This window comes from Helicoverpa zea, chromosome 9, assembly GCF_022581195.2.
Source record: "Helicoverpa zea isolate HzStark_Cry1AcR chromosome 9, ilHelZeax1.1, whole genome shotgun sequence".
Lineage (NCBI taxonomy): Eukaryota > Metazoa > Arthropoda > Insecta > Lepidoptera > Noctuidae > Helicoverpa > Helicoverpa zea.
The window spans coordinates 5,167,126-5,194,282 of NC_061460.1; the positions used below are offsets into that span (position 1 = coordinate 5,167,126).

The window sequence follows — 27,157 nt, forward strand, 5'->3', positions numbered from 1 at the left end:
AAGTTTGAAGATAAGTACTTTAATGACGAAAATTCACTCCTTAGCTACTGGATCGATAAAAAAGTTCCTTTGGAAAGTTTCGGAAAATATTAATATTCGACTACAAAAGGTCTATCGGCCCTGCCAACCATGAATAAGTGAATGTTCACAGTGGTTGTTCTGTAACCACTTTCCACCATTAGTATAAAAGTGCACAATTCAACGGCGCAGTCACTTATAGCCAACTTCAGAGCGGCAAAGTGATTTGACGAGAGCGTAGATGTTATTAACATTTGAAAATAAATAGTTTAAATATTAATTACAATATCAGAACATAAAAGAGGAAAGAAAGCGCCTAGAAATCTAGCGTGAGCAAGTAGCGCTAACGCGAAAACAGTTTTATATGAGGCGCACGAATTACGAGAAAATAAGAAGAATGCGACGGGTTTTTGTATATAATCTGTTAGGTAAAAGTTATTTTCAATTAATTTTATTAAATCTCCTAATGAATGCATTTGTATTACATAAATATTATTCCATGGTGCATTGTGTTTTGCCACTTCTGATAAAGGCTTCCTTTTTCCGAGCTTGCAACACATTCATTTGAAACGTCATTAACGTCATAATATTTGGTTTCTTCGTGGATATCGCGCAGTCAAAATTATGTAAGAAAAACAAAAATAAAGCGAAATTCCATGTTGTAAACACTGTTTATCGCTAATCTGTATATTATTATGCCTACTGGGCGTGCTGCTCTGTTGTTGCGGCGTCTATCGACGGGTGATAATAGGTTCAAAAGTCTTAACTTGAATCAAAATACTACGAAAGAGCCGCTGGTTGCTAACCAGGTTTGCAATCACAGGGATTTAGGCTTGCCAAAAAGGTATGGTATAATTATTCTTACGTTATAATTGTTGCACTGACCGGTGGAATCCCTTGAATATCTCCAGAAAATAAATAACTGTTACATGACCTTGTTTTTGTTTACATTCCGTGTTTAAGACTTTTAGAGAGAAGGGAAGGGTACCTTTGTCGCTAGTCATACATAATGTATTGGGACTTGTCTTTGCCCATACATAGTTAATTAGATTATACAATAATGCCTGTCATCTGGGTTAGTTAAGTGTTTACTGTCATAGGATTTATTTAGTTGTGATAACAAGTACAAGTGTAATCTATTTATATAAATTTATAAGGTGGAAGAGTTTGATTGTTTGAAAACAACACGCTATTCTAGGAAACAATTGTTTCCAATAGAAAAATATTTCAGTGTTAGATTTAGCAAAGAATGCTCTGAGCAATTTTTTGTGGGAACAAGATCTCATGGGACACGGGTGAAATCTCTGGCAGAAGCTAGTATAGAAAGAATATTTCTGCATTACTTTATAAATATGCATTCTAAATTCTACTTATGAATCCAGTTCCCGAGATGCTAATGTTGTGTTCAGAAACATTTTAATTAGTAAAAAAACACACCAACAACACCATTAATATTTAAATGTAGGTAATGATCAACTTTCTTTTTTATGGTATAGTCACCAAACTTGTTAATCAAACTTAGATTGGTGTTTGAGACAGCATAGAAGCTTATACTCAAACAGTTTTATTGGTTTAACCTCATTTTGAGCAAAATTGTTAAGAGTGGTTAAAAATACAATCTAAACGTAAGAATAATGTTTTTTCAGTCAAGTTTTTACAAACCTTGATTGGCAAACAAGTTTGTTGTCAAAGTCTGTAAGTAAAAAGTTAAAAATGATACTTTTATTATTTAGTTTGATACACTTTTATAGTAAAACTATAGAACATTTCTGCATAAAGATCCTGAAATCTAGTTACACATAATTATTTATTTAAACCATTCTTGCAGATTATCAACATTTGGACCTAACAGTATTGCTGTCCCTCAACTTACAAGAAGTTTCAGTGATAATAAGATAATAATGGCAACTTCAAGTACTGAAACTCCTCCTGTAGAGCAACCAAAGCATACCAATCGCTTGATCACTGAAAAGTCCCCTTATTTACTTCAACATGCTCACAATCCTGTGCAATGGTACCCCTGGTGTCAGGAAGCTATTGACAAGGCTAAGAAGGAAAACAAGCTGATCTTCTTATCTGTAGGCTATTCTACTTGCCATTGGTGCCATGTGATGGAGAAAGAATCATTTGAAAATGAGGAGACTGCAAAAATAATGAATGAACACTTCATCAACATTAAAGTAGATCGCGAAGAGAGACCTGATATTGACCGTGTTTACATGCTGTTCATTCTGGCGACAAGTGGCGGTGGTGGCTGGCCCATGTCTGTTTTCCTCACGCCCGACTTACGACCTGTGACTGGCGGAACATATTTTCCTCCTGAAGACCGCTGGGGGAGACCAGGTTTCAAAACAATTTTACTGTCCCTTGCCAAAAAGTGGAAAGAAAATCGCGAACAGTTCTTGGAAGCAAGCTCGAATATAATGGAGGCACTCCAAAAAATTTCTTTGGTAGATGCAGACAGTTCCAATTCAGTTCCTGGAGAAGCAACTTGGGAGAAATGTCTTCGCAGATACATGACGATTTATGAACCAGAATTTGGTGGATTTGGAACAGCTCCTAAATTTCCACAGTCTTCCATATTTAACTTTCTCTTCCATTATTATGCTCGTGACAAAAACAATGCGGAAGGTAAAAAATGCTTGGACATGTGTCTGTACACGTTAACTAAGATCGCTAAGGGTGGTATTCATGACCATGTATCTAGTGGCTTTGCTCGATATTCAGTCGACAATGACTGGCACGTCCCTCACTTCGAGAAAATGCTTTATGATCAGGCACAGTTGACTGTTGCTTACACAGATGCTTATCTCGCCACAAAAGACGAATTTTATGCAGACGTTGTTCGAGATATTATAAAGTATGTGAACAGAGATCTGCGTCACGAGTCCGGCGGGTTCTACAGTGCCGAGGATGCTGATTCCTACCCAGTGCACGGAGCTCCTCATAAGAAGGAAGGGGCTTTTTGCACTTGGGAATACAAAGAACTCAAATCCCTTCTTCAGGACAAGAAAATTAATTCCGTCTCATATTTAGATGTATTCTGTGATTACTTCAGCGTTGAAGAGTGTGGCAATATTTCACCTGGGAGTGATCCGCATGGAGAACTTACCAATCAAAACGTATTGATTATTTACGGTACTAAGGAGGAGACAGCACAGAAATACGAATTGACAATGGAGCAATTCAATCAAGTTATATCGGAATGTGTGGAGATACTACATAATGTGCGTCAGAAGAGACCTCGTCCTCATTTGGACACTAAAATACTCTGCTCTTGGAACGGCTTGATGATAGCTGGTCTAGCGCAAGCCGGACAAGGGCTGGGAGACAAACAATTTGTGGAAGATGCTATCAAAACTGCAGAGTTTATTCAGAAATATCTGTATGATGATACAAAGAAAATATTATTGCATTCTTGCTACAGAGCTGAGGATGGATCGATTGCTCAAACGTATGTTGAAATAAGTATTTGATTGACATTGCTAAGCGTGATAAACATACTAATCATTTAAAATGATTTACAGGGACGAACCTATTAAGGGCTTCCTAGACGATTACGCGTTCTTGATCAAGGGCCTGCTCGACTTGTACGAGGCCTCACTGGACTGTCGTTGGTTGAAGTGGGCGCGTGACCTGCAACACAAACAGAACGACTTGTTCTGGGACTCTGTGAATGGTGGCTATTACACCTGTTCCGCAGACGATGCTAGCGTCGTGCTGCGGCTGAAAGAAGGTAAATGTTGTCATTTTATGATTTACTGTTTACACCACGTCTTTTTCAGATAAAACATTTGTAAACATAGAGATACTTCGAAACTTTTCCACTATAAACTAAGTTCTTATAAAATAGTTCTAGTCAGGATGGAAAAATGTGAAAACACTGCTTGGAAAATCATATTCTTGATCCCATAACTGTCCAAGATTCTAAAGTAACTATAAGTCCCTTGTTGTTGTCACTCCGGACAATCTTAATTTCTAGATAACATCTCAGGCATACAAAATTTTAGGGCACGCCACCATAGTGGCGTTAAGTCCCCTCTTTGAGGAGTGGCTCAGGAGGAGTCACGGCGCCCTCACGTGCCGCATGACGCAGGTCCTCACCGGACACGGTTGTTTCGGGAGGTACCTGCATCGAATCGGTCGTGAGGAGGCGCCCGGGTGTCACCACTGTGCGGATAGCCCCGAGGACACGGTGGACCACACAGTTCAGGAGTGCCCTGCGTGGGAAGGGCACCGCCGGTTCCTCGTCGAGGCCTTAGGCGGCGGCGTCCTCTCGCATCCGGCCCTGGTTCAGGCCATGGTCCGGGGCGAGAGGGAATGGGATGCCGTCGCCTCCTTCTGCGAAGCAGTCATGCTCGAGAAGGAGGAGCGGAACGCCAGAGAGTTCGCACCTCTCATCCCGGCCGCCGCGCTGGAGCAGGTCGACACCACGGGCGCCGGGTGTCGCGAGATGACTCCCATCACCGTAGGTGTGGGTCTGTGGGCGGTGAGTTCGGGTGGCTCATCGCTCATGTCTATTTTTAGACCCGTGTCGGCGGCGCGCGTTGTTCCACGCGCTCCTCAAAGAGATGTCAGCAACCCCAGCGGGGCCCAATAGGCCCAAGTCCTGCCGGGGCTGCGGGTTGTTCGAAAGAGATACCGCGGCCCTAGCGCATAAAAAGGCCTACGACGGAACACGACGGTTTTTAGTCAGTAGGAGTCTGACACTCCCTCACCGCTGCTAACCCACAGCGGGAGGGGCTAAACACATTGCAGAAGTAAGCAGGAGGGTATATTGCTCGTTTCAATCACTCAAGCGTCTCCAGAAGTTCCTGCCTTTTCCAACAAAGATTACTCTCGCTCAGTCGCTCCTCCTTTCTCTGTTAGACTATGCTGATGTCTGTTTCCTTGATGCGACTGAGGAGCTACTTGATAAACTCGAACGTCTGCAGAATTTGTGCATCCGCTTCATTTTCGGCCTCCGAAAGTACGATCATGTGTCGGAATTTCGGAACCAGTTGAAGTGGCTGCCTATTCGGCGGCGTAGAGACGCTCACGTTCTTTCTTTTCTTTACTCTGTTCTTCACAATCCTCTCACTCCAAGTTACCTTCGTGAACGCTTTGAGTTCCTCATTCCCAGAGGCAAACCTTGTCGCTCTTCCTTATCTCTTCTGCTTCGTGTCCCATCCCACACTTCAAGTCGCTATGATGGATCATTCACTGATCGTGCTGTTAGGCTGTGGAATACCCTTCCGCATTCTATACGCGAGAGCTCATCATTGGATATGTTTAAGAGACGAGTTAAGGAACATTATTTATCATCATGACCTGTGTATATATTTGTATATATTATATTGTATATATTTTATGTAATTATAAAAGATATATATTTAATTTATTAAGGTATTATACATATATATTATTGTTATTAGTATAAAGTTGCACATTTGCCCTACCCCATCAAATCGCTCTTTCACTCTAAGGTTGGCTGTAAGAGAACCCAACACGGGGTTAAGCTCGCCGTTGTACATAATGTTTCCGTTTTCAGTGTGTCAAATGTATTTATGTGTGCAATAAAGAATAAAGAGGGGTCATTTGATGATTTTTGACGTCGTTAAAAAAAAGGCATACAAAATTTTAACCATATAAAATTCCAAAATTAACTTGTAAACCACCTCTTTCAGATCAAGACGGCGCCGAGCCTTCAGGCAACAGCGTATCTTGCCACAACTTACAGCGTCTCGCCGCCTACGCCGACAAGAGTGCGGCCCCGGAGGGCGGTGAGCGCGAACGTGACATGGCTATGAAACTCCTCAAGACATTCTCCAAGCGGCTGAATGATTCACCTACCAGCCTGCCTGAGATGATGTCTGCGCTCATGTTCTTCAATGATTCTCCTACGCAGGTCTGTTGGTTAATTTGTTTTGCTTGTAATTATTTCACTTTTTTATTTGTTGACTCAAGGTTTGATGACTTTGTTGGACCAGTCTTGGTCTTTTTTTTTTAACATAATAGCTAAGTACGTTCTAATACGGTCTATCTACACATATCAGGACCCATTTTCACACACGGTCAGTTAGCCCCATGGTAAGTTATTAATTAACTTGTGTTATGGGTGCTAACACAACTGATAAACTACAAATATACATATTGTAACACCCAGACCACGGCCAACAAACATGCTCATCACACAAATGTCGACCGAACCGGGAATCGAACCCGGGACCTCGGGTCCGGCAGTCCGGCATGGTGACCATTGCGCCATCGAGGTCGTCAAAACAGATGAAAGATAGAAAATATAATTATGTACTTTGTGTCTATTCGTCTTTCTATATTGTGTACTCCCTATTCAAAAAATATTTCCAAAGCTTATGACGTTGTTAGCTTATTCTCGTGTTATTTATTGCAGGTGCTGATAGCAGGCGGTTGCTCAGACCCTCGTACATTAGAACTAGTGCGTGTAGTGAGGTCGCGGCTACTGCCGGGCCGAGTGCTGGCCGTGGCCGACCCCGCCGCCGAGTCGCCCGCCGGTATGTCCGACATACGTGAGTTCGTCTCATGGTTTAACACCCCTGCTTAGATTAGCTAACCTTTTTCTGGTTGTAGAGGATTTCGCTTGAGTATAAAGTTACTGAAGGAAAACATCTTGAGGAAACATGGACTATAAAGTCTGAAATCCCCAAACCGCATTGAGCAAGCGTGGTAATTAATCCTTCTCCGTGAAAGGAGGATAGGTATTGCCCAAGAGTGGACGATAAAAAAGGCTGTAACTATAAACTTAGCAAAATTGATAAAAGCTTGTAATCAGCAAAAATAATATCCTAAGTCTACGCCACGCCATCAACTGTGAGGGTACCAAAGAAACAAAATTACCACCCTGGCCTCAGGCAGTGAAGCTTTTGGACTTAGACACAGTTACTAATGCTGTTCATACTAACAAGCTTAATAATTGGGACTAATGGAAACCTGCTTTTGCGTTTTCAAACTTACTTAAACCTGGAGCTGTAGAAAATAATGAATGGTAGTATAGTGGTTACAATCTAAATATTGTTTCCCAGTGCTGAGCCGCATCAGATCTGTAGGCGACGTGCCGACGGCATACGTGTGCCGGCGCTACGCGTGCTCGCTGCCCGTCACCGACGTCAAGCAGCTCGAGAACTTACTCGACGAGCCTCCCGCCGCGCCCTCTACCAACAACAAATGAACTGCAAAGAAAATCATACTGTTTTGCATAGTATACCCATTCACTATACTACTCGTCAACTATTTCATTACCACATACGCAAAAAAATAGCTTAATAAAAGTTACCAGTTTATAATAGTAGTGATCAGATAGGAAAATTTACAGTAGTATATTTTCAGCTTGGCTTGTGTACTGAATGGGAATGCTATAATAAACAGCAAAAATGGACAATTGATAAATTTTAAAGTGTACAGTACACAGTACAGTGGAATGGTTATAATTATTGTTACTACTTATCAAGTACTCATTAACATTACAAATCGAAGCTTATTAACCTAGTCATCGTGTAACACTTACGGCAGATAACGTCAATTGTTATTATATTAGTTGTTCAACTAATGTTTGTATGAGTCTCATGACATTAGTATTAGGCGTTTAGTAAATAATCGTTCATTACTAACAGCATATTACTACGTAGTTTGATGTAGTGTATTTTATAGGAATTAAAAATATGTGAAGTTTAAAGTCTCAATGGAAGTTATGACGAAAGAAATCTCTTATGAGAGATCTGAAATGTTTAGTCTGATGTATGTGATAGTGTAATTTTGTCTGAAACTTGATACGATGTTTTATAGGCAGCAAAATGAATAGCAGCACTAAAATAGATTTTAGGAGCTACTTTATAAAAAAAAATACTTGGACATTTGTGCAGTTACACAGTAACTTAATGTTGTTAATTATACGATTGGTCATTTATTCGTTGTTATACTTATTTATTGGAAAAATTGTATAGTCGTCGCTGGAAGCAAAATCTTTTGTTGAAGTTGTGATATTTTATTATGTAATAAATAATGTTATGAAAACTCTTCTATTTATTTGAAAAATCCCATGGAATTTCTTATGAGGTCTATGCATAATACAAAACAAAAAATCCGATGATAACGTTAGGGTGCATCTCCACGGTGCAAGTAGCCGAAGCAAGTTAAACATGTGCAAGTGACAAGAGCACGCGGGTGGGTATTTTGCTTTGGTACATTCGCGAGTCGCTGGACCCGCACGTTTTAAAATGCATGTAACCTGGGGTGCGATTCTCCTAATTTTACTTAAGCGACATACGATTCACGTTCGACTCGATTCGACTGAGATCCGATTCCGATTCAAGCGTATGTGGCATTCCGCTATTTTTTCTTTGAAATAAACGTTTTTATCCTTTTCTGTCATTCAATAATGAATCATTTTGTCTGCAAATGATTTACGATTGCAAAATAATTGGACAGCAAACTACCGTATAGACCAAAATTACCAAAATAGCAGACCAATCGCACACCAATCAAATGTCAATCGAATACGATTGGTCTTTTATTAGTAGCAGAATGCCCGATATGGTTAAAACTGCTATTGCGATCATATTGCGATTAGATTTCTATTCGATTTTGACATTATTAATTTAGGAGAATCGGGCCCCTGCATATGCGCAAGCTACTTTGACCGTGTAGATGCATCCTTACATCCCATGACTGAAAGTCTGCACCGCATCAGGTAAGTCGCTACCCAGCTTCATAATATTGTGCAACCCAGTGTAAAATTGATAAGGTGCTGCTGGCTAATATAGCTAAAAAAATCATCATCTGTGTAGACTGTCCCCAACTATGCTGGGGTCGGCTTCCAGTCTCAACCCAGTTACAAGGGCAAGCCGATACCCCTTAGCAAGAATGATTGTCCGACATCCTGGCTCTGACTATCCGTAACGACTGTCTAGGACGTTCAAATGACAGACTGAATGAGATAAGCGTTGTTGCTTAACTACGACTGCTTTGAGTTAGGTACGAGCACTTAAAAATTTATTATTTTTGAAAACCCCGGATTGCGCCAGACATGAGAGAAACGCCTCCAAGAGAGAAATTATCTTATTTATTTTTGATGCACTGGGGATTTTTCAATAATATTTATTTTTTATTTATGTATTACTTATTCGCGTATAGTAATATAGCCCATTATATTTCTGAAAGTTTTTACATATTACAATTTAGAAGTTTTCAATCACAACCTTTAAATTGAAGTAACTTTCGCAAGATAACTATATCAAAATAAATCAGGAAAAAATACGACAATATCCTTTTTTTATTTATTTCACAATGAATAGATAGTTCATACATTATGTGTACGACGCCAGTTCAGACGTTACAGTAAAGATTACTTGAACATTTAGACACCAACCGCCTTACCACAAAAACTTTTAAACGTCAGTTTATGCCTTGTCTAAAAAAATGTCAAATTATGACGTTGACATATGGTTCATTTTGCAGCCAAAATTTTATTAGACAAGTGTAAAACAGGGTTTAAAGTTTTTGTAGTAAGGCCACAATTCTTTAAATATGGGGACTCGGTCTACATGGCTTACATGTGTTCACAGACTGGAGAAGTTATTACATAACATAATGTCTATTGATTAATGTGTTTGTTCATACACTTCAATACTATAATAAGATCGACTAAGAATAAGCATGACAAGGTAATAATTAAATTATTATAAATAATTACATATCCAAGACAAAAGAGGAAATCAAATTTCTACATGAATAAATCCCTCCATCGCTTGTAAAGACAAGTTTACATAATTTTGATTTAAGTCTACCTGTATTGTTTTTCAATATTCAGCGGTTATAAATGACGCCTAAAACTATGTATATTTTTTGTTCGAGTGTTATACATACATATTTAAATGATTTACAAATAAAAATCATTATAATAGAGTAATGACATTTTGTCTATCACATTACCATAATAATTATGGACTAATATTCCAGATACTTGATTAGGCTCGGATCCAAATCACTAAATTAATATTAAATGCAAATAAAACTGTCTCATAATGCTAGCAAATTATGAAAAACGAGAGGTTAATTAACTACCTAAAATATATTCTAACTTCAAGAATACGATTATGGAGAAGGTACAACGGGATATAAAATTAAGGGAATGTCATCTATCTTAGGAAAAATATCGTTGCAGTAAAAATGTTTGTTAGAGATAAACTATTGTTTTTTCATAATTTGCTAGTACTCCCAAGCGTTAGATTAAATCAAACAAAATTATACCTACTTTTCAGAAATGTAAATCCATACAACTAACTACATTTAATACAAGTCATAAATATTAAATATCACATTAAGCTAATGTCAGTCCAGTCATAGGTTACGAACTACTTAAATCCACCTATGCTACTTACACATGAGCGAAAAATAACAAAAAAATAAAACACTCCGCACACACATGCTACCATATGTGCTCAAAATTGTTAAACATAAAGTTATATAAATAATAACATTGAATGAAATTTTACTTGCTATAAAATAGGCTACACAACCCATAATATAACTTTGTTTATATAACCCGTGGTGGGGGACGTTGCTTCGGTGGTATTATTATTACTTCTACAATAAGTTACATGTATATTTCGAATAGGTTGCGCTCATGTATATTTAGCCTTACAACAATACAAGCAACATTAACACATCAGATTTTCTATTACCAAACATTTCTTTACGGGACCCAGTGAAATGCAAATTAGAGATAGGTATACAGCGAGGTAGATTGAAATGTTTGTTCCATACATCTGAATAGTACCTATTTGAAATATTTTACATACACAAACAAAAAATGATTATAAACTACTATAAATACGCATATACGCGTTTGTAGTTACAATTCATAGTCACAGAAATATGTATCTTCTTAAATGACAATTGATTATAGTTTTTAAGAATAATTATGATATATGTAATTTAATGAATAAGCGACTAAATAATTTCTCGTATATGACAAGAGGTACTTAGATCAAGATCATAGTATTTATAATTTATAAATACTAACGCCTAAACATTCAATACTTCACATTAGAAGTTAAGTGTAAAAACTTGTAATCAAAAGTGAACCATTAATTCGAAGAGTCCAACTAAACTTGCTGAGATAAGGTACTAATAGATAACCTGTTTGCAGCTCAATAAAGCACACATAAACATTAAATCGAGAAGTCTTCCAAGTTTATGTATAGTGATAATGTTTTGAACAATTTTGCACATAACTATTGAGTGTTTATAATGTTAATATTACATTAAAGCTTAAAACTAACAAATTCGTGAATGATTCCGAAGAAAACATCGAACATGATGATCATTGAGACATCTTTCAAACATCTACACTAATATCACGAGGGGAGATGACTTATATATTTTATTTTGTTTCAAAACAAAAACTTCTAACTTTTTTGTATACATGATACATACATATAGGAAAATGTAAGAGATGTGATGCATTAGCATCTGATACAAATCAATGACTAAATATTTTGTAAAGTGATTTACTTGGATCGCTTAAGAAGCATCGCAGTCATACTCCAGAACAGTCTTGTGATAGAAGAGCAGATACCTGGAAATGAGAAAATAATGCTTTTATAATTTTGACTACAATTTAAGATTGTTATTGCATGTCGAAACAAGTTTTATAGAAAGTGTACATACATATTATAGAGAGGAAGCACTTGTACTTATACTCATCAGCTATACTATACTACAGCTAGTATATTATTTGAGTCAACTAACCCTTCGCTATCCAAAACCTCGCGCAGTGATGCGCGAGTGATCATGTGGTCGTCGCACTTGAACCAGCTGCCCTTCATCTGGCGCACATACGCCGTGTAGTGTCCCGCGTCCAGCGAGCCCACGTGGTTCACCACCGCGAACAGCGAGTAGCGGTTGTCCTCGAACACGCCTTCGGGAGCGTTGTTGTTGTCCGCGCCCACGTCCACCGCGCGACGGTGCGACGACATGAACGGAGTCATGTCCAGCTCCGCCGGGAACGACACGAAAGCATTGATCTTCCTGTCAATCTGAGACGAGTGCTCGAAGCGTTTCAGATGGAAACTAGCCACGATAGGCAACGTCTCCAAAGTCAGCTGTTTCGTGGACTCGCGGTAAGCCCGGCAGTTGGAGCACTTGATCTTAGCCCCGGAGCCCAGATGTTCGGCCCGTGTGAAACGCTCGAGGCAGGCAGCGAGAGATCCCGGACCGGCCACGTCGAGGCTGATATCCCAAAACGGATCGATGGTGGTGGACACTCCATGGCAAGAAGTGCACACCACGTCACTCTGAAGCCCGCCAGTAAATATCTGGTCGATTATGCAGTTGCAGCGACCATTTTCCTTTTTCTCGCCATTCTCGTCGACGCCGTTCATGCAATGTCTGAAAAACCGAACATTAATATATAAAATTCCACACTTGATATAGATTAAACATCTTGTAATGCTTTGTACTTGCACCTACCTATGCAGCACATCTAGGGTTGCGATGAAAAATTCATGAGCATCTTGTTGCTCATATCCAGCTAGATGCCGAGCATGTGTCCATATCAGATGCAAGAGACGATGGAGAGTTAGAGGTGTCTTAGCACCGGAGTAGAACTCCTAAAGAACAAAATTAAATAAATAAACAAAAAGATTCTCTCATAAAACGAAGACTCAAAGTCAACATCGTTATTGATTTCCCAGTGGGAGTGTCTATAAATAAATGCACCACCGAGATACGCAGTTGTATGAAAGCGGAAAGTTCTAGGAAAATCGGGAGGGGTGGGTGGCTTCGTTATATAAATTTTCCACGAAGCGGTCACGTTTTTAATTCATAATTAAAATATATTTTACAAAAGCTTACCTGGAAAAGTTTGGAAACTTCGCAAACGAGGCATTTTCCTGAACCTTGAGCTTTACACTTGTGTTTCTCTCCCAGGAAATAGTCACGTAACAGTGGAGTGTGGATCAATGTCTGAAAATATTTTATACGTTACTATTCGTACTTTTAGTAAAGGCGTATCGCCTCTAATTGTTACAATTCAAATTGTCCACATATTAGTCCTAATTTTCCAGTTCTTGGGTGCTTATCCGATAAATAAGATTTACACAAATTGTGTCAAGTTAACTGCAAATATGTATAAGAATTAGAATTGCAACTGTGAAGAATGAGTCCCTATTTATCTAACACTTAGCAGAAAACAATCTGGTTCACCATCCTCAACCTATAAATAGGAAACCAATGTAAATATACAAAATAATTATTATATTTTCCTGTGTCATCATCATAACAAAGTTAATTGAGGAAATGTCATATCGGCTCCGAACTATACTGTAAGTGTAAGACATTTACGACGGTCGACGCTAAATTGCACCTGAGGACGTATTTGCTATTCATATAAAATATGTGAAAGATGGCTACATAATTAGGTATTATCTTGATATTCTGATCTCCAAAACATAAGCTCGTTTAATTCGCACTCTATGGCACGTACCAAGGTACCTGCTACGCTAAACTACCTGGCCGGGGAATATTTGTTTCCTTTTTGTTTAGGGTCCAAGCAACTTTACCCCATGTTTAGAAGAACTGAACCTAAAATTTACCTGAACATTAAAATCTCAAATTCAAAAGATTTCTCTAGTGGCTTTTGTGATTCTCTTGTCTTAATTTAAGTTAATTTTATTCTGTACTTGCGACTATTACTAGTGGGAGATTTTAGTGTTCCGGTTATTCGAAATTTTTGATTATGTTAATTGGCTTCTATTGCTGACTGTACACCTTGTTTTCTGAGAAATGAATGTATCTCACATTTATCCCAGCTAATTGGAGTTATTTGAAGCAAACTATTCAAAGACTGTTGTTGTTCACGCTTCACCACCTTGATTGTTCTGTAGTGCTAATTGAATGTATCGAACATGACGTTTAAAGCTCCATAAAGATTACAGACAGCCATTGAATATTCATTCAACCATCAGCAAGATCGATAAATATTGGTTTAGTTAGCTGAATATGAAACGCATTTCTGTTTGCGCCCATATTGAGAACTCTGTAACCGTCATGAGCTCAATACTGCGCAGTGCGATGCAGTTTTCAACTAGTACACATTCAGAGTTCCTAAGCCGGAAATCTTAATCCCAGAAGAATCAAAGCACTAAAGCCACTTTATTTACAATAGGAGGAATATAATACTATAATAATACTAGAGCGAAGCAATCTTATATCTAGGTCATAAGTAAATGTAACTTTAAAATGCTTCATTCCGTCAGATAGCCTTTCCCTCCACATTTTGTGATCTTGAACATTTCTTCACTTCTTCAAAAACGTACCATTTGAAAGAAATATTTTGGAGCAAACACCTTTACCTAAATTGTTAAATATCTTGTACTAACCTGGACAATACAGTTCATAAAGCAAGTGGAGCCCAAGTTCTGCAAGCCGCGCAACCCGATGGTGGTGTGAGGGCTAATGAGTCGACGTTTGCGCAGACGACGGAGCGCCATAGCTTCGTTACTGTTAGGTAGCCATGGCATGAAGGGCATGCTGATGCCGAGAGACCTGGACAAAACGTGTTTGTTAGCTAATCACCCTTACAAAGATCACCATTAATTACTAATGAGGTTGTCTAGGAAGCTGCCAGGTCAAGTCTATAAACACACTTCATGGAGCCATGAAACTCATATAAGAGCTTGCAACAGCCTATTTGGTAGACACACAAGAATTAGGAGTTTTCTTTGATGATTTTTCCTTGGATATTGGTTGATTTTAAGACCATATTTATATTAAACATAGTAAATAATGCTTCCAGTGAGTAGGTACATACTTAGCTTCTTTGAGTCGGTGAGTCACACCAATCTCAGTAAGTTCTCGATCATATATGTAATCTTGGCACTGAGCGCAATAGATGTTTCCATAGCTAAGATCCACATACAGGAAATGCTTTTTAGTCTTTGAGTGGTCTTGAATGTGGCCCGCATAGCAGGCAAAATAGATGCAATGCAGGCATGAATGCATGCGGGGGCCCGGCAGGCCACACGTGAAGCACAGGCATGATGTAGCCTGAAATGTATGGTGGCATTTGTATGGGCTCTTCAATATACTTCAATATACATTACATACATAACCTCATTAGTGACCTTTATTGGAGTTTAGATTAATACCTACTTAGTCTAACAACTCCATTGTTATTAAAATACTTAAATAGCAATCTTTTATGCATCTTGATAAAATTTTATAGCTTTAATAGCATTCCATGGTACTAATGAAAAATTCATAGTTGTAATACCTAACCCTAATAAAGAAATTAACAGTTATTTCTTTAGATAGCTTTTCAAGTCAAAATAAACAACAAGAATTGTAGGTGGGTCAGGACTAGGAAAACAGTATTTAATTACAGCATAACAATTCACCAAATTATTAATAAACATAATTTATTGAAGTTAAAATCTGTTGAATAGTTTAATAACTGTACAATCTATTGTTTAAGTGAATTGTAGTGCAATTTGTGTCTGATTGAATGTCGCTTCAGAGTTTATTTCCTATTCATTCAAAGTAATTACTTAATCAAAGAACTGCACTACAGATAGCTGTTTATCACAATTTTACTTGTCCCAGGTTTACTACTTTCAACATTGGGATAAAATATTATCATAGCCTTCGCGAGTCAGGGACAAGGATTGTTTTTTTAAAATTGGTTCAGCAGATTCTTTAATTTGTTACTCCATACATTCACACTTTACTTTTTCAATAGTGCAGATTACAAGAAAATGATAATCATTAAATTCTATTATATTGACAGTGCACAACTTTTACAGTAATTTAACACAACAAAATAAACAGTTGTTTTCATTACCATCCAAAACCATTTGTTCATACCATACAAACATGGCTTAAAGATAAAATGACTGTAATAAAAAATATAGTTTATCTAAATACACAAAATTGATATTGATTGAGTGCAAACATGTACCCAATGAGAGTCATGATTCAATAACGCGACGACAATGCAACGCTACAAAACAGCTGTTATGAGGTCAAAGATCACTAATCAGCTGATCACGAATAGCGATCAGCCTTGCGAAAAACAAATATACGGTTTCCCAGTAAAAGATGTACACTGCCTAGTTCACATCTTCATACTTTTGTATTCAAAATCAATGTTTGCCTTCAACAATTTGCGTCGCGTAAAAAGGTCATAAACGCACAAAGTACCTACATCGATGAAGATATAATAATATTACATCAAAACTTACCTTGTATCTCCTAGCTTCGAAAGAAGTACATGACACAAAAAATGCATGCACGATTTTATAAGGGTTTGTACCCTTCGCAGCCTTAAAATTATTTAGGTGAATGCAACCATTGTCATTCATTATTTGGCTTGTGAAATACACCGGCTAGGCAAATGATGTCTTCTTCAGACGCCACAAAATTAAATTATAAGCATTCTATAGCACTCAAACACTTATTTAATTTTAATTTGTCAAAATTAAAAGGAACGCCACGAATGAAGTTCCTTGATTCCTTGTATCTCCGAATAAAAAATTGAATGTAATAAAAATGAAACAGATTGAAATAGAGCAATGGATGGGGGCGTGTTCACCGTAAAATACGCAACAACGCAACTCGAAGCGCAGCTGACTATTGTGATTAACCCCTCTGCTCGACAAGATTTTGACATATGACTTTACCGTTGATTCGGCGGGATATTTTGAATCGCGACATGGAAGTCAAAAATTTGTACTAACTTTCAACACATGAATTCTAAGTCCGTAATGCCTGATCAGAAGTATTTTAACTATAACTTTAGAGCTCACTTATTTGACAACAACGTGCAAAGGTCAAATGGGGTCAGTTAATTCAGAAAAAGATAATAATTACGGTGTTTTTAAGTCTATCGAAAAGTTAGGCATTTCAAATTTGGTGAAAACTTACCAATAAGTAATCGCATCACTTTCTCAAACACAACACAAACGTCATATTTATAACATTTTCAATCCGTTGCAATACATTTCGTGCACTTATTTATGTTCAATAACTAAAAAATCAGCACATAAAATACACAATAAAAATGAACAATTTACAAGATCAGTCAAGTCACAGACAAGTAGAGTTTGGAATGGAGTATTTTTTTTTTTTCAATCAGCGGTGTGCATTCGATACCAAAATCGGAAATTTATTATAAATAATCGAATACCAATTTTATATATACCTATTTTTTAATAGCAACTTATTTCAATTTTATTTATTAATTTTAAATTATAGGTTCAATTTGTTTTTGTTAAGAAAAAAGATATTTAAGTTTTTAGCATTAAATTTTTATATGTATTATTTATTTTGGTGTTGCGTCATTCGTAATAATTTTTAACTTTAATTGAATTTTTATTACCTATTACGGAATTTTAATTTATTCTTATATTATTTCTCAACAATTCTAACATTTTTGTTTCGGCGGAGGGTATGCGGGTGTTCTGAAATATAATGCAATTTGTAACTACCAAAGGTATGTACTTATTTGATGATGAGAAACAATAATAATAATTGATTGATTTGCCCCGCAGGGCATCTGAGGCGGATGACGGGGAGTAGCGACCCCGCGGGGCTATATATCCGAGTGCTCCAGGGAGAGTATACTGTCCCCCATCTCCGGCTTGCCGGAGTGAAGCATGACGGGGGATAGGTCTCCCGCCTCTTGGCTTGCCTTCACCGGCCGGTCAGAGTGGAGTCGCTAGAGTAGGGTTAGCAGCCCGCTCGGAGGGTAGGGGTCTCGTGGTAAGTGGCGAGTGGGCCGGTGATGCTGGACCCACAGGGAGCGCGTGATCTGCGTTTAAAGTCCGCCGAGGTATCCTCACCCTTCAGCCGCTCATGTACCTGTTGCCCTCTTGTTGCGATTTAGCGACTGATTCCCGGGGGCCCAGTAAGTGAGTTGGCGAGTCTCCACCTGCCATTTTTACGTGTATTTATTACATTGTTATCGGCAGGTGCCATAGTTCCCGTAGTTTCCCCATTCCTAGTCCACTAGCATCCCATCACAATAGCCCAAGTAGTTTTCATCCATAGTTAGCAATAGTTTAGCACAGAACCGGGCATTGTCCTTGGGTACATTTCTATAGTGTATACAGGGATAATCGTCGGTTTTGTGTCACCATTTCATTAAAGTTGCCCCACGTTCGCCTTCCAAAAATCCGGGACTGTAGTCCCGTGGTCGGTTAGAGACATAATAATTGATTGATTTTAAAGTCACCAAATATTTTTAACCGAATCCCAAAAAGGAGGTGGTTCTCAATTTGGATGTTTGTTTTTGGTCGAAAGGGTATATTCCCCATATTTGTTATTAGGTCCAGGATCTGATGATGGAAACCTTGAGAAATCGAGGGCAGCTCTCGAAAATTGTAAGCATAGATAAGGTTATAACTTGACACTCAGATGTATATCTGATAACACTATGAGACAGTAAAGGTTTGGAGCTGACCTGATGATGGAGACCAGAGAAGGTCGAGGGAACTCGACAACCGTACTTCTCTCGTCTCCATCTCCTTCACTGTTGCAGAGGCCTCGTAAATACGAATAATATAAGCACAAACACGAGAAAGTTTAAATATTCAGTTGTCGAGTTCCCTCGACCTTCACTGGTCTCCATCATCAGGTCAGCTCAAAGCCTTCACTGTTGAATAGTGCTACCAGGCAAACACCTGAGTGATAAGATTTCAACCTATGTATTTCTGCAACTTTCGAAAGTCGCCCTCGATTTCTCAAGGTTCCATCATCAGATCCTGACCTAATGATAATGGGACCACCTCGGAAGTACACGCTATCAAACAAAAAAAGAATCATCAAAATCGATAAATAAATGGCTGAGTAATCGCGTAACAAACATACAAAAAAAAACGGTCGAATTGAGAACCTCCGCTTTTTGGGAAGTCGGTTAAAAATAAGTCGGCGGCGGCCATCTTTCCATCTTGGACCAGCTTTCGATGAACAGCGAACTATTTGCCCCTTCAAACAATAAAATCGTCATAAAATTTTACGATAACTACACCTAACTACGGCTCTCGTCAAATAGCTTTGCCGCTCAGTTAAAAAGTTGGAAGTAACGAATCGCCATTAAGTTTGGCAGATCTACAGGAATCCTGCACATAAAACACCCGAAGAATAAGTCTTCATTTGCCGTCTTCAGAAACCCTAAAAACCGAAGATTTTTTTTATTCCGGCTACAACGTATTTTCTACCACTGATTTTCTAGCATTTTTTTTCAAAATAAATTAAGTCATTTTACTTTTCCTAATTTATTTTCAGATTATGGTAAGTATACAAAAGTGCAATTTAGTAATATTATAATATCAAATAATATAAAATTATTAAATCGATTCTTTATTTTAACGAATCGGATCATTCGATGCAAAACTTCTATCACCGTCGCCATCTTGTCTATGCGTCTTCAAATTTAAAAAAACAACTAATGTAAACAAACATGGCGAGTTCGATCAGAATTCGCGGTAATTACGATTGGATTTTAAAAAGGTATATTTCTAACGGGATGCTAAATATGAAAGGTTTGAATGCGTAATAATAATTTAAATTTATTTAGTTATTTTATTTAGTACTCACAAATGTGGTTTGATTGGAAAGAAAATAAATATGAGCGTAAATAATTAGGAAAGTGTATGACTGATTCGCAGACCCCAATTGGGGTCTAAACCGAGCTTACGGTGACATTGATGTTCAGACCCCGATTGGGGTCCGCTACGGATTTGACGGTTAAAGCAGAGAACGCACTTTTATCACCGTAGCAGACATGTCTAGGCTTTTCGTGTGTTTAAAACTTAAAAAATATATTCGTTTGTTCATTGGTCGAATCATGTTATTACGCACAATACCCAACGATATAGACCAATGAAATAGCTCCATTGTCAAGACAGCAGCTGTCATTGACGCTATGCCTGACTGATGTAAAGTATGTTCTTAGCTTAATCTTCAGGTAGGGTCCATAAGCAAGATGAGCCTTTGGGTTGAGTGAGAATATAATTTTAAACTAGTTCTCTCAATATTACTTAAATGAACAGACAAAAAATTTACCTCTACACGTACGTTACAAGACATACATACAAACGTTACTAGAATAAAGCTTTTTTTTATATTAAAGCAAAGAGTATTATATTTTTTATAAGAGTTTGGACCGTACTGAATGATATTCTCGTTCATTTTTTTCTACCACATTTTTTGTATTCTACGCGCTACGCGATGGCCTAACTATGGAAATGTTGACAAAAACTCCAGGTTTCCTGTAGACTCTAGAATCTAATGCTTTCTTTTACATTTCTTACTCTTTTTTTAATTACCGTCCGAGATACAAATTACGCGTTATAAGGCAGTAAACATTGGCACAAATCTGGGATTGAAAACGCTCATTCGTATCCCAGGCACTGGTGCCTTAATGACTAGCTGTAACATTATTTTATTCACAAACTTTTATTTTTCATACTACAATAGAATAATCTGAAAATAATAAAGTACATATTTCTATCGTCTAAAACAGGTGGACCAGAATATTTTGACTTATGTCAGTTTGAAACTTTAGTGAGCGTGGCGTAAGTTTTAGTTAGCAACACACAAAATACAATCGCGGTGGCGCTGTAGTGTAGTAAATAAATATGGCGGCCACTCAGTTCACAACGATGTAAACTTTTGTTTACTGTTTTAAAAATATTTTGAGACATGATAAGTGAATTTGAAAACTTGTCCCTTGGAGGAAACAATGCTGCAAGTAATCATGGTGATCCATTTACTCATACCGGTAATTGAAACACTTATTTCTATTGTAGACGTAGAACAAGTTGTTTTCCAATTATAACTAACATGACCTCAATGGCTAGTTTTTATTACTGCAGGATATATATGGTTATCGTACCGTTGTTTTCAGAGTTGACACCTGAGCAGCAAAAGACATTGATAGATATACGGCGTCGGAAAACAGAATTGCTGTTAGAAATACAGGTGAGCTCATCATACATCGAACTGCTTGGCTTCACTTTCCATGGGAATTTGATAATTGCCTCGACTATGACCAAGTAATACTCGGAACACAGAAATTGCGTAGATCTTTATCACTGTATGATTAAGTTGAAAGTAGTTTAGGTAGGGTCTGATAAAGAAATCGGATGTACGTGAAGTTTGTGTGGTTTGACGCAAAGCTGTTGTTTTCGATAATAGAAATATATTAAATACTTACTGTTTGTAAATACAAAGGTTTTTATCTCAAAGATGATTCATTTAATGGTTCTAAGTATTGGAACAACAGCAAAGTTTATAACATGGTGTCATGAGCTGCTGTGACATCAGCAGATGTAATACAATACACAGATTTATTTAAGTCAATAATTCAGATTGAATATTGTGTTATCAATATAATATGTGCAATCACATATCTGTTATCTAATCTTTCTTGCTTTAAGAGGGTTCACTTCAATTTCCTATATTGCATTCAGCGGCGGCCCTAGCCATTGCGAGGCTACGTGCGGCAGGTCTATGCGAGGCCCCTTGTCCTACATGAAAAGTATGTGTTGCGAGAGTAAGCTGGGGCCCGATTCTCCTAAGTTAATAATGTCAAAATCGAATAGACATCGAATCGCAATATGATCGCAATAACAGTTTTAACCATATCGGGCATTCTGCTACTAATATAAGACCAATTGTATTCCAGCGACATTCGATTGGTTTGCGATTGGTCTGCTATTTTGGTGATTTTGGTCTATACTTTAGTTTGCTCTTCAATGATATTGCAATCGTAAATCATTTGCAGACAAAATGATTCATTATTGAATGACAGAAAAGGATAAAAACTTTTATTTCAGAGAAAAAGGGCCCCTGGTGTTTTGATTTAGCGAAACGCCATGTTTGAGGAGAAATGCTCGAGTTAAACAAATTAATAAAATTTTATTTTTACTACAGTTTATATTTAAAGAATCACAAAATTAACAAATATTAAAATGATCTGATGCTTGCGACTTTTCTTAAGACTAAAATCTTTAATTAAAGCAGAATAATCAAATGAATGAGCAACGTCATTTTCGATCGAAAGAATAGCAAGGGCTGAAAGTCGATCTTGTGTCATCGAATTCCTTAAACATCTTTTAATAATTTTAAGCCTCGAAAAACTGCTTTTTAGATATTATTATTTTATTATTCGAATTCTCAAGACTATTTCGGTAGTGGGATAAATTTCAGTTAAATTATTTTCTTATATATACTTCAGCACCGAGATATTATTCAGCTCTTCGTATAACTGATTCAGGACCGTCTCTAGCTCATGTAGCGCCCGGGTGCAATCGTGACCCAAGCGCCCCCTATGTATTGAAAGATTGTGACTTGAGTAGTTCGAACGTCGTAAATAAGAAAGTTCATACGGAAACTAGGACCTATTTTTTTGTTAATAAAAGGACTTATAAGCGGCGCTACCTTCTACCTTCGCCTAAAAAAGGACGAAAAAAAGAAAACAAGTGGAAAGTAAAGCACCCGCGAGCGTAGCGAGCGCAAAAATTTTTGAGCTTTGGGTCACTAAAGCACCAAAACTTGTACAATAACAGAGTAAGGTGAAGTCGCGAGCGTAGCGAGCGCGAAAATTTTTGAGTTTTGGGGCAAGTACTCTAATTAAGTTAGAAGGAAAGGTGGGCACTTCCAAGTGAACAGCCGCGAGCGTAGCGAGCGCGAATTTTTTAAATTGTTTGTTTAAGGACTCTCAAATTAATCTCGGAATTAAGCACAAATAAAAAGAATCCGTGACTGGATCGAGAGCCAGTTGTTTTTGTTACTTTGGTGTTCCAACTTTTTGTTAAATTAAGGACTCAAAAAGTAAACGCAGAATCAATTAGAAATTAAGAAAAAATGCACAATTTTTTTTCTTGGACCAGATATATATTTTTTAACTATATTTTTTTATATTAGTTTGGCTTGTAGCGCGAGGCCCCCCCAAGCGCGAGGCCCTGTGCGATGGCACAGTTCGCACACCCCTAGGGCCGCCACTGATTGCATTAGAATAAAGTAGGAAACGCTTCCACTATCATATTTTATATTATAAAAAAGTTTAAACTATTGTATCTTATTCATTATTTTGTTAATGATTATGAAGACGATTCAAGTGTCTATTTTAGATGCGAGTTTCTCAATTGAATTTCTGACGTACCCTACAGTGCCTAAACATATTATTATTATTTAGTATTTTATGTTGAGGTAGTGACAGCACTCTTATACATCTACTTGTGTAATAAACTAGCTTCTGTCAGCAGTTCTACCCATCTCCTTTGAGAACTACTGCGCACAGATAAAAACAGCCTTCTTCGATAAACTAAACTGAATCCGATCGCTAGTCCATTTATCAAAGAAGAATTGTTTATAGAATATTTTATTTTTATTCAGGACCTGACATGTCAGATCGTTTACTTAATTGTTACTGATTTATCCTACCCTATGACAGGACCAACTAGTAATTTCTCATTGGAATTCAGTTAAAAGTTAGTATTATAGCAGAGATTAATTGATATTGGTAAAAAATGTTCACGAGTATTCACTATTTTGTATTGGTATTGTCAGCTTCAGACTGCATCACGTTAAGTCTGCATTGACATGTCTTTTTGCCTCTTCCGAGGACGTGATCAAAACTGAACATTTTGATACTGTGATGTTTGGCTATTCAGACTATCTATTTTATTTAATAGTTTTGTACACATAAAAACACAAAGAAGAATAAATAATAGAAACAATTGTACAAGGGCACAGCTTATCTCTAAAGAAATTTCTTCCAGCAGGCCCGTTATGGGAGAGTTAGAATAAAAGAGATAGGTACAGATAGACAGTGTAAAAAGAAAGAAGATATAACCAATATATAATCACTAACATAAACTACTTAAATACATATATATAAATATACATACAATAAATACTATATGCATCTATGACAGAGAGGAAAGATAGTGTTCTTTCAACTTGCGTTTAAACACAGCAACAGTCTGGCAGCTCCTCACCTCAGGCGGCAACTTATTCCACAGCCGTACAGCGTGCACGGTGAAAGAATAGGAGTAGAAGTCAGTGGAGTGGGAAGGGATTTTAAGAAGGGATTTGAGATGTGTCCTGCAGAACGCATCAGGTGAGCGGAGAAAGGAGAAACGTTCCCGCAGATAGGTAGGAGATTTAGGATTGAACAAGATATTAAAAAGAAGACACAAAATGCGAGTGTTCCTGCGAAGACGGATAGGGAGCCACTTGAGTTCCTTGCGAAAATGAGAGACATGATCATACTTTTTAAGATTGAAAACAAAACGTATACAAAGATTTTGCAAGCGCTCAAGTTTATTTAAAAGCTCCTCATCTTCTCTCTCTATCTTTTGCTTTTTTTTAAATCTTTTCTTATAGTCATTAAAATAAATGTTTATTATGTATTCTGTTCTTATCCAAAATAGCATATTCCATTTATTGAACTGCAGAAACAAGCAATGTTTATAAATATGTCCCCCAAAAAGTAATACATACATATTCCATAGATAAATCATTTGGTCTTACTAATTCCATAATTTGTTGTCTTAACTGCTCTTTATAAATTTTTGCAAAACATTGCAATAAAGATCCAAAAGCTAAAAATGAGCACCATACATAAGTGGGGCAAGACTCAAATGAATTTAAAATTTCAATGCACCTCTGGATGTGTGTGTTAGCAATACCTATTTTAATTACTAATAACTACATCCAAACAATACTAGATAGAGGGATGTAGTAGCGAAAGATGAAGGAGTGCCAGGTGTTTGAGAAAGATGTTGCATAAGGCAAATTTAGAATGAGATAGAACCTCTAAATCTAAAAACAATTTCGTGTTCGTTTGTGTACGTTGCGAACAACTGGACCAATTTTCTTTATTTTGTTGGAATTGCATCCTTCCCAAAAACGCCAAAGAGGGATGAGAAGAGAGCACCTGTAGCAGAAATGAGAATGTTGAGTTGGGTGTGTGGTGTGACAAGAATGGATAAAGTGAGGAATCAAGAGGTAGTGGTAAAATAGCTCCAGCTACTGAAAAGGAGAGAGGTAAACGGTTGTTGAGGGAGGTTGATAGAAAGGCCGAAGAAAATACGGATGGTTTGAGAGATGATATGAATAAGAAGTGGACTATGTTAGTAGGACTAGTGGCAGAAATGTATTGAAGTTGAAGAGATATAGCGCCGACTCCGAATAAAATTGAGAACAGGACAGGAAGAAGTAAAAGTCTCCTTCCCGAAAAGTGCAATAAATATTAAAAGCAATGAAATGGGAACGGGCAATAACCTGAGTCCAAAAGGACGCACAAGACATCGCGAAGAATGTGACTATTTGCCATTAGAGATCAAAAGAAAAATATTACTTCAGAAGAAAATACTTAAGACTTCGAATCTAGTATCGAGCACTACTGCACCACTAACTTGCATGCTCACGATCTAGCCCCCTATTACTACCAGTGAACACCTTACTGCCAGTAACTTTGAAATTAATTGGCGTATATAAAGAAAGTGGGACACCTGAAGAAAAAGAAAAAGTATAAAGAATCCTTTATATTTTTGGCTGCACTAAGATGGTGTCTGACAAATATTTTGGCTGATTCAAAACTCACTATGTGTAAGCTTATTAATCCTAACATCTGCGCAAAATTTCGATTCCATTGTAACTTTGAGCTTTTCTCGTAATTATTTGGTGTGCAAATTAGCTGATAAGCTACATCAAATTAGCTGATAAGCTACATCAAATTAGCTGATAAGCTACATCAAATTAGCTGATAAGCTACATCAAATTAGTTACGCGAAGTACTCGTACAAGTACTAAAATTAGTTACGTAAGTCATACAAAACATATACTGAATGGCAATTATTTTCAAAACCTGCACATGGTGATTTTTGACTTCGTGAGACTCCTAAACTGCCGTTAGGATTCTTCTAAGTTCTGACTCTGACAAAGAATCCTTTGATAAGCTTAATTAGGGAGAATTGTCTGTAGGTCAAATAAATATTAGTTTCAGACGATTACATCACAGACGACATCGAGCCACTGGGCCAAACCTTTAAAAATATTCACAACTTTAATCAATCGAAATTCACCATTAAACACATTTCTATCATAGTACAGTGTTTTCATGTATGTATAGAAAATCGGTGTAAATAAAATGTGTTCAATTAAATCATGTCGTGTGAGTAGCATAAGTAACCCTCCATGAAATAAGTTAATTTTTCATGCAAAACCTTTTTATTCCTGTGTTAAGGATTTGGAGCACAGCTAAATGCGTTACGGATATCTAAAAGCTCTTGGAATGTATCTAATTTTAAGTGATTGGGAGCTCTGGAGTAAGTTGCGTAGATCTTTTTGATCCTTTTTGCGCACATGTCGGAGCACCCCATCCTTTTCCTAACAAATTTCATTCAATACGGCACTCGGACCGGTCTGACGTAAGCCGTCAATGCTTGGGTTGGGCTTACTACACGCAGCCTGGTAGTAGACAGTGCGAGGCGGGCCGCGACGCGGGCGTTACGTGTCGCCCTCCGTCGGTTTATTATTTATGTCACTATCACTTTTGACTTTCAGTGCTGTGATAAACGTACTAGTTCTGTTTTAATATTGGTGAATGTTAATATTATTTAGTGAAATATTTTATACACAACTTCGAGTTTGAATAGTGATATCACCCGTAAGTTGATAGTGATAAGGTGGATAAGTGGAAATTGCTATGACTACGTCGCCGGACACCGGGGGTTTTGTTATTATTCCATGATTTATGTCATTGTGGTTTAGAATGGTCTTTCTATTTCTTAATAGCCATAGGTGACGCTGGGTCAATAGCGGTACAGTAAAAATCAAGTCAACAAAATATTTGCCTGTCACAGATCGTTGTTTACTGTAAAATTCCTTAAGCTGGTTAACCTTCATTAATATTTATCTCCACATAATAAACAAATCATGTTCTAACTAACGTATAGTATCTAATCACAATATCGGCAAATAAAAAACCAAGATATTTGCGCAATAACTAATATTAAAAAAAAAAACGTGCAAAATAAAGTTTGATGTATGGGGAAAATGTGCTTCAACCTATGTTGAATTTTCTGTCGCATGTCGGCCCATTTCGTATTAG

The 27,157-nt window shown here is 37.4% G+C and overlaps 4 protein-coding genes across 8 annotated transcripts in view; 2 read left to right on the forward strand and 2 right to left on the reverse strand.

Moving 5' to 3' along the window:
- The window catches only part of LOC124633447 (rhomboid-related protein 3), a 91,266-nt gene extending 90,284 nt beyond the window's left edge, over positions 1 to 982 (reverse strand). The window contains exon 1 of the mRNA XM_047168672.1: positions 884 to 982. The gene's annotated coding sequence lies outside the window, so the exon portion shown is untranslated. The remainder of the gene's footprint in view (positions 1 to 883) is intronic.
- On the forward strand, positions 585 to 8,046 carry LOC124633444 (spermatogenesis-associated protein 20). Of its 3 annotated transcripts, none has more exons than XM_047168668.1 (6): positions 585 to 862; positions 1,847 to 3,472; positions 3,546 to 3,754; positions 5,685 to 5,905; positions 6,410 to 6,545; positions 7,059 to 8,046. In XM_047168668.1, the coding sequence occupies exons 1-6, from the start codon at positions 714 to 716 to the stop codon at positions 7,202 to 7,204; spliced, it is 2,487 nt and encodes an 828-aa protein (XP_047024624.1). In that variant the 5' UTR covers positions 585 to 713; the 3' UTR covers positions 7,205 to 8,046. The 3 variants fall into 3 exon arrangements, with proteins under 3 accessions (XP_047024624.1, XP_047024625.1, XP_047024626.1); XM_047168669.1 differs by having other exon boundaries at positions 6,410 to 6,530; XM_047168670.1 differs by lacking the exon at positions 585 to 862 and adding an exon at positions 1,694 to 1,713.
- Positions 8,047 to 9,548: 1,502 nt separating this feature from the next.
- Positions 9,549 to 16,669, reverse strand: LOC124633302 (ubiquitin carboxyl-terminal hydrolase nonstop). Its single transcript, XM_047168477.1, has 7 exons — positions 16,275 to 16,669; positions 14,846 to 15,081; positions 14,415 to 14,580; positions 12,889 to 12,999; positions 12,505 to 12,644; positions 11,785 to 12,423; positions 9,549 to 11,611 (listed from the first exon to the last, which is right to left on the reverse strand). Exons 1-7 carry the CDS (start codon positions 16,392 to 16,394, stop codon positions 11,557 to 11,559), a joined length of 1,467 nt encoding a protein of 488 aa, XP_047024433.1. The 5' UTR covers positions 16,395 to 16,669; the 3' UTR covers positions 9,549 to 11,556.
- Positions 16,670 to 20,655: 3,986 nt separating this feature from the next.
- The window catches only part of LOC124632978 (cytohesin-1), a 47,008-nt gene continuing 40,506 nt past the window's right edge, over positions 20,656 to 27,157 (forward strand). The window contains exons 1-2 of one of the 3 annotated variants that reach the window (XM_047168033.1): positions 20,656 to 20,815; positions 20,942 to 21,015. In XM_047168033.1, the coding sequence (XP_047023989.1) occupies positions 20,737 to 20,815; positions 20,942 to 21,015 (153 nt within the window). In that variant the 5' untranslated portion in view covers positions 20,656 to 20,736. Of the gene's footprint in view, positions 20,816 to 20,941; positions 21,016 to 26,522; positions 26,714 to 27,157 lie in introns of those variants that run through there. The other 2 variants (XM_047168031.1, XM_047168032.1) reach the window with 2 other exon arrangements.